Source organism: Eriocheir sinensis, chromosome 40 (genome assembly GCF_024679095.1).
Source record: "Eriocheir sinensis breed Jianghai 21 chromosome 40, ASM2467909v1, whole genome shotgun sequence".
Taxonomy (NCBI): domain Eukaryota; kingdom Metazoa; phylum Arthropoda; class Malacostraca; order Decapoda; family Varunidae; genus Eriocheir; species Eriocheir sinensis.
Window position 1 is genome coordinate 356,592 of NC_066548.1, and position 16,173 is coordinate 372,764.

The 16,173-nt window shown below is 46.3% G+C and overlaps 1 protein-coding gene across 1 annotated transcript in view; it reads left to right on the top strand.

Moving 5' to 3' along the window:
• LOC127009417 (lachesin-like) overlaps nt 1-16,173 on the top strand; it is a 321,398-nt gene that overhangs the window by 186,253 nt on the left and 118,972 nt on the right. Inside the window, exon 5 of the mRNA XM_050882510.1 lies at nt 5,649-5,761. Within this exon, the coding sequence (XP_050738467.1) occupies nt 5,649-5,761 (113 nt within the window). The remainder of the gene's footprint in view (nt 1-5,648; nt 5,762-16,173) is intronic.

A 16,173-nucleotide genomic window follows, 5' to 3' on the forward strand; every position in this document is an offset into this window, starting at 1 on the left:
TGTTTGTCACGTTCATGGTCCAGATGCTCTGTCATGCTATCACTAGGGTATGGAGGTGGTTTTGTGATACGTTTTATTTCAGTTTTAACTCATACGCAGACACACACACGCACACACACACACACACACACACACACACACACACACACACACACACACACGCACACACACACGCACACGCACACACACACACACACACACGCACACTCACCTCATCCTTTAGTTTATCAGTCCACCACAAACACCACCGCCACCTGCACAGCTTCCCTCCCTGACCGCTTCCTCACTCTTTTCTTCTTCTCTCAAATATTTGTATCTCAGTCGACGCTACACTCGGATGCTGATTTCTCTTTCCCTTCCTTCTTTTCACTTCCCGTTGATTTCTTAGCATATAATTATTTCCTCGCCTCCGCTTGTCACGCTCTCTCTCTCTCTTTCTTTCTCTCTCGCATTCTCTCTGTTTTAACGGGGTGCAGTATTTTCCGGTGCAAATAACCCGAACAATACTTTGGGTGACGACTTTTGTTTCCATTTGATCTCTCTTCCTCCTCTTCCTCCTCTCTCCTTCTCCTCGTGCTCGTCCTCGGCTCCCCTCGCTCACTCACTCGATGTCTTTCCCTTCGTGTCATTTTATTTTCTTTGTGCAAACGTTCACCCATCTTGTATTTCCTCTCATAGCCTTTCGCTCTTCCTCATTCATTCCCTTGTCTTCTTCCTTTATCTCGACTTCTCCTCCTCCTCCTCTTTCCCTCTCCTCCTCCTCCTCCTCTTTCCCTCTTTCTCTCTCCTTCATGCTCACTCGTTTCCTCTCATTCTTTCTCCCTCTCCCTTGCACATAAATTCACCATTTTTCTCCCACCCCTGTTTGGTAATTCCTGCCTTCCACTCCCTTCTCTTTAGCATTCAGCGGGCTGGAATTGTTCGCCCTATATGATAATACGCGAGCAGGTGGTGCAGAAAGCAAAACATTTGGGATCGAGGGGTGACGAGCCCAAATTTCAACGTTTTCTTCCACTTGCGCGGTTTTTTTGCAAATTCACTGGGAGCTGGGTCAGGTGCTCGTGGCCGGCTCTCATTTTTGAAGTGTTTTCATGAATGTTCCCCCCTCGCGCGGTTCATCAGTGAATGTTTATATATGCAACAACAACAACAGCAACAGCACCACCACTACCACCACCACTACTACTACTACCACTGCTAAAACCACTACCACCACCACCACTACTAGCAACGTGTGGGATGGACCAAACCACACACACACACACGCACACGCACACGCACACGCACACACACACACACACTTTCTCTCTCTCTCTCTCTCTCTCTCTCTCTCTCTCTCTCTCTCTCTCTCTCTCTCTCTCTCTCTCTCTCTCTCTCTTTTACCCATTATTTGTGCGTGCGCGTGTGTGTTAGTGGCGGTGATGGTGGTGGTGGTGCCAGTAGGTTGCTGTGGTGCGTGGGCGGCGATGAACGAGTTAGTGGTGTTGATGTGTGGGTGGCTGTGGTGTTGACTAAAGTGTTTTGTTTTGGTAATACTGTTTGAGTGGTCGTTGATGGCGGTGGTGGCAGTGGCGTCGGTGATGATGCAGGAGTGTGGTGTTAAGATGTCGATGTCTTTTATGTGGTGTTGGTGATATATAGTGTTTTCTGGTGTGGTGTTGGTGGTGATGCACAAGTGATGGGGGTTGTGGTGGTGGTGGTGGAGATTATGGTGGTAGTGGTTATGATTATAGGCCACAGGAGGGCAAATTGTTCAACGCAAATGAGTTATACACCAGAGTCCCGGGTGATCCGCTTCATATAGACAGAGTACATGGCATAAGAGACAACACTTTAACACTATCATGATTACTCCGGACGGGCGAACAAAGAAACTGATTGGTAATAGGGTTCCGAGTGATCCGCTTCATATAGACAGAGTACATGGCATAAGAGACAAGCACTTTAACACTATCATAATTACTCCGGACGGACAAACAAAGAAACTGATTGCACTTTAACACTATCATGATTACTCCGGACGAACAAAGAAACTGATTGATCCGCTTCATATAGACAAAGTACATGACATAAGAGACAAGCACTTTAACACTATCATAATTACTCTAGACGGACTGCTAGATAATAGAGTCTCGAGTGTTCAGTTTTATAGAGACAGAGTACACGGCATTGGAGACATAACAATTTAACACTATCATGATTGCTCTGGACGGACGACGCAAAGAAGGCGATGAGTAATAGAGTTTAGAGTTATCAGTTTCGCTATAGACAGAGTGCATGAGATTTTTTACATCAAGGGAGGCAGCTCGAGGGCAAAATAAGAAAAAAACAACAACATAAAAGCTTGCTAGACCCTGCTCCAGCAAAAGAAACAAGAACGAGAGGCCAGAAGAGAGGTCAGTATCGGGTGGTCTTGATACTCACCTCTCGAAAGAGCTCAAGTCGTAGGGAGGAAGGAGGAAATACAGACGAAGGGAGGCTGTTCTAGAGTTTGCCAGCGGAAGGGATGAAAGAATGAAGATGCTGGTTAACTCTTGCATAAGGAACTTGGATAGAATAGGGACAAAGAAAGAAATAGGACACAAAACTATTTAACGCTATCATAATTATGGACTGGTGAATGAGCACCGCGTCGAGGTGGCCCTGGAGGGAGAGAGAGACAGAGAAAGAGAGGGAGGGAGAGAGAGTGGGCGTGGCATGAGCGATACAAAAATGGTAAAGCGCGTCAAAACGTGGCTAACGCGAAGTATGTAGATGATGCCTTGTTTCTTTGTGGCCTAATTGGTGCGGTTTACATGTTCAAACGTACGAGGGGTTTATGGAAGGGGGATGTGGGTGTGGGCGTGTGTGGGGGGTGGTTGTGTGTGGGGGGCTGGGTGCAGGTGGGTGCGTCTGTGCCCTCGTTTAAGCTGTCCCTCCTCTGTCATCCCTGAACCACCTCTGTCTGTTCGAGTGTGTTTTATGGCCACAGCTTCTCTTGTTTCACTCTTTTGTTTCGTTCTTGGCGTTGGTCGTGGTGGTAGTGATAGTGAGCCCATAGAGTTGTGTTAAGTCGTATGTAGTTGTGATCTTGTATGACTAATAAGGGATCGAAAGTATATGTCACATGTCGGTATTATCTTCCGTCTCTCTCATCAACAATTTTCAAATGCCAAAAAGGAGATTAATTGGGTTCTAATGGGTGTTATTTTAGGTTCCTGCTAGAGAAGAACGATCAAACTACTACCGGAGTCATAAAACTACCACTGGAAATGCCCTCAACTCGTATGAAAGTCTTGTCAAATATGTGTGATTGGGCGCCGATCTGTTTAAGAATATGACCTTTAGAGCGCACACATTCCCCCTCTTTGGATGTGAAGCCACTCCTTGAGGATTAACTCTTTGCAAACACACGATGGTCCTGTTAGGGGGTGCTTGAGTCGCAGCATCAGTGGGCAGGACTTGACTTTACTCCCGAACAGCCTCAGCCTCACGACGGTACTCTACAGTTGCTCCTCTGCCTCCACATGTATTCAGAATATTTCAGTTGTATCGACAACGCGGTATCACATGTAAATTCATTTGCATATCCAAAGGAAATACTAACCGTTCGCTGCACAGTTTTCACTTCATCTCATAACTGGTTTCCGCTCGGGCCTTAAGCGCTGCTCTCCGTGACATGGTTCAGTAATGACGCGTTGGGCCCTCAAGGGAGAGCACACACATTCTTGCATCTCACAGCTGACAGTCCCGTTTCCTTTTGTTACTACCATTCCTCGCTCTAGAATTCTTGCGTAAGATTCGAATAAAACACAACTCCATCCTTTTTTCACTGCCATGGTTCAGTAATGACGCGTTGGGTTCTCAAGGAAGAGCACACACACTCTTGTATCTTGTAGATGTCTTTCCCTCTCCCTTTTGATACTGCCATTCCTCGCTCCAGAATTCTTTCGTAAGATTCCAGTGAGGCACAACGTACAGCGTGTCTCTCAAGCGGTCACTCAAGGGAGGAGCCCACGTAGGGTAGATTCCTGTACCTGCCATTTGCCTAATTTTTTTTACCGTTCTTCGCTGCAGAATTCTTGCTTACGATTCCAGTGAGGCACAACTTACAGCTTGTTTTGTTTCGTCATAGAGCGATCATTCAAGGGAGGAAACCACGTAGGGTAGACTCCTGCAGCCGCCTCTTGTCCCCTTTTTTATCATTCCTCGCTCCAGAAGCCTCACAATGCACAGCGCACAGCCTGTCTCGCCAGGTCGCTCAGCGGCGCGTCTCACACATCGACTGTAGTCCCCGGGCGCGGCGGGGCAGCTTCCACGTCCCAGCAACCAGGACGTGTTTTATTTATGGCGGCGTTTTAAGGCCTCCAAGTCTCGTGGCTTTCAACAGCGTTAGGCTGCTGCGGAGGTGTTGGCGGCGGAAGAAGAGGTTCCCTCAATAATTCTTTCTTTTCATTTTAAAAGGCCTTGCTTGCCTCTGGAGGGCCGCCGCCGCCACCTGTTGAGCCGCGGCACTTACAGCGGCGTGAATGTTTTATGGCGGGGCGGCGGCTCTGCACGGCTATCACACGCTGTAGTTTTATGGCTGCCACATACAGTGCGGCCTTGCTTTACTAAACATTAACTTATATTAACTTATAGAGGTTTTGAATCGTAACCTCGGTGAAGAAGTTTAATGTGCAGAACAAAAGTAAGACTAGGTTAGTGGATGGCTGATAGCTACCCGTTGTCAAAGGGATCATGCATGCACAAGGCTGTCGCTGATGGGCGCGATCCACGCCTCTCAGCAGCTTAAGAAGGTCCCGCCAGCACCGAGGCTGCATGCAGCCTCACCCGTCCAGGAGGCGGTCGCTACTCACGCCTCCCTCCTCGCCGCGTTACTTGTCTCGCCACGACGTGCTGCAGGCTGTGGCTCACCTCCACACACTGGATTCTGACATTTTTCAGAACTAAATACAACTGAATTTTCTTTAGCTTCATTTAGATGAGGGAGTATGATGCTGCTGTAGTGATGATAATAGTAATCATAGATATATTATTATTATTATTATTATTATTATTATCATTATTATTATTATTATTATTATTATTATTATTATTATTATTATTAGTAAGTAATCGTGTGTGTGTGTGTGTGTGTGTGTGTGTGTGTGTGTGTGTGTGTGTGTGTGTGTGTGTGTGTGTGTTAATATATATATATATATATATATATATATATATATATATATATATATATATATATATATATATATATATATATATATATATATATATATATATATATATATATTGAAGGTGATAGCTAACTCAGCGTTATGTATCTTCTTGAGTAAATTCTCTTTATTTCTTGGGAGTGTCTTATTCTCTTTTGTTAAGACTGAGATGACCTTTCCATATGTTGTCATCGCGATTTCGGGTCCTTGACCCTTCTTCAGTGGCAGGAGGTCACATAACGCTGAGTTAGGCATCACCTTCAACCAAATATATATATATATATATATATATATATATATATATATATATATATATATATATATATATATATATATATATATATATATATATATATATATAGTGAAAATTAAGTGGCAAGTTTATTGTGTATGAGTAGTTATTAATTCTGTCTTGAGGGAGGTGAAGCCTCGTGACTAACGCGTGTGTCCCCGCAGGCGGCGCCATCCCCGAGGAGCCTCGCTTCGTGGAGCCGATACAGAACGTGACCATCGCCGCGGGCAGGGACGTCAAGCTGTCCTGCGTCGTGGACAACCTCGGCACGTTCAAGGTGAGTTCCTTGGCCATCAGTTCCATCCACCCTTTCCTCTTTTCGCTGAGGAGGAGGTTCAAGTGGTAGTCCCCGCCGGTACTTCAGCAAGGTAACACATTGAACGCTCAACCCTGGCGGAGAGCGATGAAAGGCAACTGTAGCGTTCGGAAGCTTTGCTACAATATTGCTTTTCTTACGAGGTTGACCCAGTCCGGATGACACCACACGGCCGGCCAGTCCGAGCTCACAAGGGCGTAGCGATAAGACTGAGCGTCCCTTGTCTTTATTTCTCATGACTGATGTCCATAATGTCTTAAGTTTTATTTTTAAGTTCATAATGACGATGCTTTAAATCATATAAAGTTAGATACACATTCATCGTTCCAGGGATAGAGTTGTTTTTATTACCACTCGTGCCCGTCAGCGCGTGTCGGGCGAGGCTTGGCTGGCCCCCCAAGGCTTGTCTTTCTAAGGGAGGGGAAGGAGACTGAGTCACGCCTTGTTAGCGGGTTACTTACCTGAAGAACATAAATCAAAAAGAGGAATTAAGATCAGAAATGTTAGTATTGTTCTTTTGAATATCATTTTTAGTACTATTTTTACCATTATTATTAGTTATTTTTATCATTATTTTTTTATCATCATTAATATTTTTATCATTATCATCAGCATCATCATTTCTATCAAGTACGTTGCAATAGGTGGAAACAGAAGAGTACAAACACTATGTAGCAAAGTCTGTAACCACAACCCAGCTACGGCACAAGGATAAAGGGATAAAAGGAATACAGTAGAAGATAGCATATAACCGGGGTGACGGCGGCGGGGGAGCGCGAGCGACGCGTGAAGGCGCCTTGCCCCGCAGACTCTCGGCACCATCGTTACCCAATAACCAATAACATTCCGAGTGGTCATAAAAGCGGTATTACCATTGAGAGCAATTTGCACTTAATAGTACCTGGGAGCGAGAGGGTTCATCTGCGGGGCCCGGGAAGCGCAAGAGAGGGAGGAAGGGAGGACGAGGACGAGGACGAGGACGCCTGATCAGGAAACTTGTGACGCCGGTAAAGATAGAAAGAACACTTGGTGAGATGCGGACGTATACAGAGATGTCAGTTATCCCTCCTCCTCCTCCTCCTCATTCTCCTCCTCTTCCTCATTCTTATCCTCCTCATCCTCATCATTTTCCGCCATTACTAGTCCACTACAAAACAGAGGCCTTTCCGAACGTCCCCACCTCTCTCTGCTGTTAGTGTACTCCATCTAGTTTAATCTCTACACCTTGTAATGTAACTTGTAGCGAACGTAGCCTCGACGCACTCATAGCACATAGTAATAATTAAGGATAAAACGTATAAAGTGGAAGATAGAAACAAAGCAAATAGTCTGGTTAGCTGATATGATTAAAAAAAAAGTATAGATGAGAGAACGGTACATAGAGACAGAGGGTTGAATATTATACAGAAAAGGCAAGGAAGAAGAGATGGTGTGGACTCTATATAGGTGAGACAGCGGGGGTGTATGTCTTTAATTGCTGCATAATCTTCGTGGTCGTTTTCTGCGGTGTCTCTGTCTCTCTCTCTCTCCCCTCGTGGACTTCAATCGGTGTAAAAGTCATTATGTCCTCCAATCTGGTCCAGCGTCTTATAACACTCACCCGTTTCGCTCTTGATGATGTCCTTGGTTCTGTTTGGCCGCAGTAGTTCAATTTTTTTTGCTTACAGCAGAGGGGACGGTTCAAGGGCGTTAAAAAAAAAACAATAATGAAAAAAAAAGCTCGCTACGCCCGCTGTAATCACCACCATCATCACCACACTTTCCCTACTCACTCACCCATCACCAACAACATCAACAGCGACAGCAAAAGCAAAACTAACAAAAACATCACTACAAACACCACCACAACGATAGGTCTGAGTATTCGTCTTCGTATGGGCGGTTTACATATATATAGCAGTACTTTCTTGACTCTTATCCGCGGTCTTTTATCATCAGTACCAACAAGAACACGATCACAACCACATTAACATTATAGGTAAGAGTATACATGTCTTAGGAAGTACGTCATCTGTGTCCTTCTATTTGTCCATATATATGTTAGTGTTTCCTCGACTGTTATCTCGCGCCTTGACATCAGCACCAACAAAAACACAGTCAACACCAAAGTAGCGGTAGGTAAGAGTATTCATGTCACAGTAACCAGCTGGAGTACCTGCCTTGAACTTACCTTGTGATCTGTATTCTGTATTTCTTTTCCTTCGTTTGCTTCTACCTGTGTATCCTCGAGTCTCGCCCTTCGCCTTTCCCTCACCAAATAGCTGCACCACGCTGATAAGTCAAGAATATTCAAGTCTTAGTAAGTATATATAGCCAGAGTCCCGGACCATTTTCCCAGCGTTGTGTTTCCCTCCTTGTTAATTCATAGCGGTGGGAAACCAAAGATATTATTTTCTTGACCTCCCTCCCACACCTAGGCCGCCCACGGAGAGGCGCAGAGACGGTGTGAGTGGGAGGGGAGCGCAAGTCCCTCTTTTCGTCCCTCATATGAGTGGGAGGAGAGGGATGGCACGCCTTGAACTAGTGGAGCTATAGATAGAGATAGAGAGGGAAGCAGGTAAATCATGGTTGCTTGCACTCATATTAAAGGCAGGAGAATGAAGGGAATTGGGACAGAGGAAAGAGCGATGACCTAAGTTTCCAATCAATATACCTAAATTACTAGAGCGAGAGAAGTATTGATAAAGAGTTAGAAAGAGAGAAGCAGAGAGAGAGGTTGCTCGCACACATAATGAAGATAGTGGAAGGAAGGGAATTGGGACAGGTGGCAGCGCGATGACCTAAGTTTCTAATCAACATCTAAATTACTAGAGCGAGAGATAAATAGAGAGGAGAGATAGCGAGAGAGAGAAGCAGGTAAAGTATGGTTGCTCGCACACATATTAAAGGAAGTACAGGGAAGGGAATTGGGACAGGTAGCAGCGCGATGACCTAAGTCTCCATTCAATTCCTAAACAAGCCATCAAGACCCCCGGCTCGCTACACAAAAGCCTCATGTATTATTTTTCACGCCGGGCAGCACACACGGCGAGGGCTTAGCGCGTGGGAGTACGGGGCGCCGCGGAGGCCTGTAAATGACTGACGAGACCGATAAATAAGGAAAAGTCCGCCGGGCCGTGGAGGTGTTGAAGGCACAGGACGAATAATTTAGTGATACATGAGCTTGACCTCGCCGCCGCCGCCGCCGCCGCCCCCTATGGTTAGAATTGCTTCCCGCCTTTGGTCGTTGGGTTGAGGTACAGTTGGGCGAGGTTGAGTACTAGTGCTTTACGATGTCACAAAATTAATCGAAGTACAAGGTTATTATTGACTGCATCATTAGTAAACACGTAACTGCTACTACTACTACTACTACTACTACTACTACTACTACTACTATACTCCTCCTTCACCTCCGCCTCTGCCCCCACCTCCTCCGCATCCGCCTCTGCCCCACCTCCTCCTCCTCCTATTCCTCCTCCTCCTCCTCCTACTACTACTACTACTACAACGCACAGAAATCATGATAGTAAGTGTATAAACAGTACTAACAGACACGCCAACTCCATGGCACAGTACATTTCCGAACAGCGAAGAGGAGGAGCTGGAGATACTCTAATTTGAGTACTTCGTGGATTGGAAGCTGCGGGGAACGGAGGAAAGGCGTTTAACAGTACTTGCTCGTTTAACAATAATTCTTTGGTGAGGTTTTGCTACTTGTCTCTCCATGCTTCGAAGTAGAGACGTTCTAAAGGGAAGACGTTTAGGCCAGTATTCTCAGATGCTTTCAGCTCTCACTAACAAAATTTTCAAATGGCACAAAGGAGATAAGTCGAGTTCACTTGGGCGTTTTACTCGTCCATGGTGCAGAAGCCTTGTCAAACGACCATTAGGCTCATACAACTACCCATAGCGATACTAACACAACGTCTACGAAAGCCTTATCAGATGTAGGTGTAGGTGTAAACCCCGAAATGTTTCAGAATACAACAGCAACAGCAACATAGAAAGCTAATCAGTACCGTGTAGAACGAAAAACGATACAATTCTATGGTTCTTAACGTTAATTGACAGGCACTGAAGAGTAGTAGTAGTAGTAGTAGTAGTAGTGGTAGTAGTAGTAGTAGTAGTAGTAGTAGTAGTAGTAGGAGGAGGAGGAGAAGAGGAATATTATGTCTGAGTACTTGTAAATAAAACGATGTAGAGGAGATAACGATGGAGCTATATGGCTTAATGCGTTATAGAACAGGTCCCCCCCTTTTTTTTCTCTCTCTCTCTCTCTCTCTCTCTCTCTCTCTCTCTCTCTCTCTCTCTCTCTCTCTCTCTCTCTCTCTCTCTCTCTCTCTCTCTCTCTCTCTCTCTCTCTCTCTCTCTCTCTCTCTCTCTCTCTCTCTCTCTCTCTCTCTCTCTCGTTAATAATGTTTCCCTGTAAAGCCGCTCTTGCATGTACTAATTTCTTCTTATTCTTTTCATACATTTTTGTGCGTTGCGAATTCTACTAATCCTTGACAGTGAATAAATGAAGCGCCGCATATTAATTACGTTTATTATGCTATTACACTAATGTTAAAGGCGCGGTATTACGTTACACAGATCGGTTCACGCGCGCTGCAGCTGCTCCCGGCGCGACTCACGGCTTGCTGGCTTAGCTCGGCTTGGCTTGGCTTGACTTAGCTCGACTCGGCTACGGTTGGGTTGGGTTGAGTTAAGTTGGGTTGGGTTGGCTTGACTTGGCTTGGCTTGGCTTGGTTTGGGTTTGGTTTGCTTGGCTTGGCTTGGCTTGGCCTGGCTTGACTCGGCTTGGTAATAGCGGTCAAAAATGAGGTTTACCTTGAAGTTTACGCAGCGTGCGTGTCTGATTGGCACTTGGACGGTATGAAAAGGCTGTGTTATGTTGTCAGTGTGTGTGTGTGTGTGTGTGTGTGTGTGTGTGTGTGTGTGTGTGTGTGTGTGTGTGTGTGTGTGTGTGTGTGTGTGTGTGTGTGTGTGTGTGTGTATCAGTCATTCTAACTACCTATATCTCTATCCGTATGTGTTTCTGTGTGACTGTTTGTGTTTCTCTGTGTGTTTGTACGCGTTTGTATATGCCACCCATCTCCCCCTTTCCTCCTCCTTTCTCTCTTACACCTCTCTCTCCCTCTTCCTCCCTCCCCTTCGTCCCTTTCCTCTCTCTCTCTCTCACACACGCACACACTAGGCCGCGGCTCCAAGGGCTCCTCCTCACGCCGGATCCTCGCATTAGTCTCCAACAGCACACTGGAGCCGGGCGTCGAGTGCACCATTAGTCACCCGAGGCCCCGCGCCCAGTGCTTAGGCGGGGAGTGGGCGTGTACTGCAGTGTGGCCCGAGGAGGGAGGGACGGTGAGGGCGGGAGACACTAGGCGAGAGGGAGACACTAGAAGAAAAGAGAGAGAGGCACTGGGCAGGATGGAGGCAATGGGCGAGAGGGAGGCACTGGGCAAAAGAGAGGCACTGGGCAGGAGAGAGGCACTGGCTGGAGACACTAGGTTCTTTATTTTTCCTTTATGTTTGTTGTGTTATTATAGAGAGGACACCTTCGGTCTTTATTTGGCAGTCATATCAATTAACAATAAAAGTAAGGGCGGGAGACACTAGGCGGCGGCAAGGAACTGGCTGGAGACACTCGATTCCTTCTTCTACCTTTTCCTTTATCATAACAGCATAGAGTGGACAGCTTCGGCCTTTATTTTACTTTCATTATCAATCAACTATAACGTGTTAGCAATGAGAAGAACCGTATTTGATTCCATGTCTTTCTCTGTGAGCGGAATTATATCAAGACAAAGAAGCAAGTTTCCGTCTTGTGAGTATTGCTTGTGACACTCACTTGGAGGAGGCACTAAATGGGTGGAGGCACTATGCGAGAGGCGACAAGCTAGAGGCTGAAGGGACTTAGTGAAGGTACGGGGTCGCGGACACGAGAAACTAGGCAGTGGGCGGGAGGCAATAGCGAGAGGTTCAAGCGGAGGTATTAGCAAGAAGTTGAACAGCACGCAAGGGGAAGCTAAGGTCGCTCTTCTATACATACGGGTCAGCTGGGAGGAGCGGAAGGTTGAAAGTGTTTGGTGCAGACAGGTGGTGAGAGACTACGGTAGGCTTGAGGCATATATTTATCTGGTGAAGATAAGAGGTACAACATAAAGGGCACCTGATACAAAAGGGCAGAAGACTAAGGAAGGAAAGGAGCGAGAGATAAGAAGAAACGAGTGTAGGGACGCTGGCCGAAGAGAACAGGACATAAGGGGCGAGAGATAAGAGTCAATGGACAATTCGCTGGGCAGGGAAAAAAAACTGAAGGTAATACTTGGAAGTAGCACAGAGGATAGGAGTTAAGGAAGAAGGCGACAACGGAGCCTGGATAACGGACACTAGGTAGGAGGAAGGATACGGAAGGAAGGACTAATGTGGATGTGTTGATGCAGGACGTCGAGGAGTAGGGGGCGTGACGTTGCGGGAGAGGAAGAGTAATGGCTGAAGGAGGAGGAGGAGGAGGAGGAGGCGGAGGAGGCGGAGGTGTGTGTTAGAACAAGGGCGTTGGTGTTCCCGAGAGATGGCAGGTAGTATGGTCTTGCTCATATATATTTAGTGAGAGAGAGAGAGAGAGAGAGAGAGAGAGAGAGAGAGAGAGAGAGAGAGAGAGAGAGAGAGAGAGAGAGAGAGAGAGAGAGAGAGAGAGAGAGAGAGAGAGAGAGAGAGAGAGAGAGAGAGAGAGAGAGAGAGAGAGAGAGAGAGAGAGAGATTATATCAGGGGTGTATAATAGTCTCACAATCCAGTATAATCGAGTGTTGAGGAGGAGGAGGAAGAGGAGGAGGAGGAGGAGGAGGAGTAGGAGTTCCTTATAGATGGTCCTCGGCCTCGCTGACACTCCAGCATTACCCCGTCACTCACCCCGATCCTCCTCCTCCTCCTCTTCCTCTTCCTCTTCCTCTTCCTCCTTCTCCTCCTCGAATCCTACTCTTCCTCCTCATTCAGTTGTTTCTCTTCCTCATCATTTTCCTGCTTATGTCCATCCTCCTTGCCCCCTCCTCCTCCTCTTCCTCCTCTTCCTTCCCCTCCATCTCCTCCTCCAGTGATTTCTCTTCTTCTAATCTTTCTCCAACTCAGGTCCATCTTCCTCCTCCTCCTCCTCCTCCTCCTCCTCCTCCTCCTCCTCCTCCTCCTCCTCCTCCTCCTCCTTATGTGTTCATCATCACTCAAGTATTTCATTATTTTTCCTCTCCCGCTCTCTTTATGCTTAATCATATAATACTGTTTTCGAAGATTCACATGTTATTTTCTCCCTCTCTCTAAACCTCACTCTTTCTCGCCTTCCATTCTCAGCTTAACTCGCGGACGCTCGTGTTTTTCCGGCGTCGTGGCAACCCCTGATGAGGCGACCCACGTAATTAGATTATGTCAAAGTGCAGCATAATTAAACCCGTAGTTTCTCTTTCCTGCTCTGCGGCAACGAAAACTCCCCCGGCCAGTTCGTGTGTGTGTGTGTGTGTGTGTGTGTGTGTGTGTGTGTGTGTGGGTGTGTGCAAGTAGTCATCCATTAGATTATGCAAACGGTGTCTTTTATTTTTCTCCTATCCCGTATGTAGAATTTCCACAGTAGATTTATTTATTTTTTCATGAATTCATAAAGTCCAGCTATTATCTGACGTAACTTATGAGATTATTCTGTATATTTCTTTACTTATTTCGCGATTTGTGTGTTTTATTTCGTTTTTTCGTTTATGTTTTAAGCGCAGCGAATATCAGACGTCAGGTGCTGGCGACTCCCTGCATGTGTTAAGTTACTATAGGTGGCTCGGAGTGCTCGGCGAAGCTCCTCGTTCTTTGTTTACACGTTTGGTGATTTTTTTTTTTTTAGTCGTGCGATATGAAAAAAAAAAATTCCAACTATTCTACGGAGAGCACGGACACACACACACACACACACACACACACACACACACACACACACACACACACACACACACACACACACACACACACACACACACACACACACACACACACACACACACACACATAAAAAGACTATCCAATAATGTCGGGAGTTCATTAGGACGCTAATCCTCTGATTGGGTCAGACACAGATGGTTCCGGCGGCTCCTGCATTATTAGTACTGCGGAACGCGGGTTGGGCTGAGGGGCTGACGGGTTAGGGGGCTGAGGGGCTGAGGGGCTGAGGTGGACCTGGATACTTGCTTAGAAGGGAGGGTCTTGAGGGTTTAAAAGGGCTCTAGGGTCTGGGGTGAGTCAGTATATGTCATCAGGGAAACGTTTTGGCTGAGAGGTTGAGGGTTGAGATAGATGAGGATGCGTGGATCTTGACAGTCTGAAAGAGTTGGAGGCTCTGAAGTGAGTCAAAACATGTGTCCAGGGAATGATATAGGCTGAGAGACTACGGGACTTGATACATGGCCTGATCGGTGTGTTTATTGAGCTTAAAAGGCAATGAGTGTGGAGGGATCTGTTAGACCTTCGCGCAAGTAGGTTGAGGGGCTGATTGGATGGGCTGAAGTGGACCCAAACACCTGCTGGGATAGGTGGGGCTTGTGGGAGTTTAGGAGACTTGGCCAAGAGCGCTGACTGAGCCTGGAACTGTGAGGTTTTGAGTTTTTTGTTGGTAATAGTTTGGCGGAATTATGCCAAGAAAAATTTATTAAGTATGTGGAATTCAAAGAAGGAGAAAACAGTATGAAAGCTGGTGTTGGTTTTGGAGTCTGGTAATAAGTGACAACTATTTGTAAGGGAGAGCTTGAAATGCGGTCGTGAGGTTAGGGGCTGACACTAAACGGAAGAAAATAGCAACTTTGAAGATGAAAAACAAAATTCATTCTACCAATCAAAGTTCAAAGCCAGTACATAAAAAAAAGATGCTTTCGATGTAAAGGGGGACGGCAGCAGTAAGGCGCCCTTCCAGTACTGGGCTGGACGGGGGGAGGGAGGGGGTCGAGTGGGGGAGGCGGGGAAGGACCAGACAGGCTATTACGAGGAGTGGTCAAAATATATGCATAGCTAAAGGTAAAAAAAAGGTGTTAGTACGCTGCGTCGCCCTCAGTTTTAGCCAGTTAATGAATGACGTCTGCGAACTGTAGCATTGCAGTCGCGTTGTAGCGGGCGTGTTTATCTTCCCGACCCAAATATCATGACAGGAAATTGACCGAATTCATATAATTGCTGCGTGTTTACCTTCAAGCCCGTGATTGGAGTTCGGGGGACCTCGCTGATGGCAATTGTTGGGAGCAGCGGCGCGGCGGCCCTCCCCCAACGCCTCGGCCCGGGCTAGCGAGTGTGATGTTCTACTCACCAGCACTGACACAGACCAACGGCAAAACAAATCAGAAACAAATGCCTACAACTCGATGCCCACACTAATAAGAAGACATGGAACGACAGAATACTGGTCAATTTTAGTTACTGAGTGTCTTGATATAGCCTTCTTGAAAGAGTTTAAGTCGTAGGAAGCAGGAAATATTGTGGGAGGAAGTATTTTTTCAGTTTACTTGTGAATGGAATGAAAGACTGACGGTACTTGTTAACTCTTACATTAAAAAGTCATAAGGCAGGTCAGTTCTCGTTACTGGGTGTCTTGATACAGCGTTCTTGAAAGAGTTTAAGTCGTAGGAAGGAGGACATACAATGGAAGGAAGGTTCTTTCAGAGTTTACTAGAGAAATGGATGAAGAGGGAAGATACTTTTTAAATCTTACTTTGGAAAATTGGCTCGCTTAGGGATGAACTTGAGTGGAAAGTCCTGTTCAGTGTGTGACCAAGGAGAGTTGTGTATAAATTCTTCCTCCCTGAAATTTATTGCAGTGGAATACGAAATAGTTTAGATTTTCGCCCGAAGAAGAAAGAATTATTGAATGCATTTTACGGAGCACATTCAGACGGACAGGAGGAGTGTATGCAAGCTGCCGCGACCTCGCCTTATCGCCTCGTGAGCGTTTTTGCTCCAAGCTTCACGGAGAAAAGAAACCCACCGATCCGCTCGCCGCAGACACAACTCGGGCCACAAAAGACAGCGTTTTCGAGATGCTTAAAGGAAGGAGTTGTTGATAAAGTTGCTTGCGAGAAAAGTTTGTAAGAAAAGTATTGGACGGAGTATAATAGTTTGAATAGTTTGAGTTTGATAAATACATAATCTCAACGCTCTCTCTCTCTCTCTCTCTCTCTCTCTCTCTCTCTCTCTCTCTCTCTCTCTCTCTCTCTCTCTCTCTCTCTCTCTCTCTCTCTCTCTCTCTCTCTCTCTCTCTTTTAACTCCCCCACCCCTAAAACACTAAGAGAGGGAGACAAATAAAAACAGAGGGCATGAACAAGACAAAGGCGTTGCTCATGGAAACACTAAGACAGGTCCGGTGGTGGTGGCTGCCGCTGC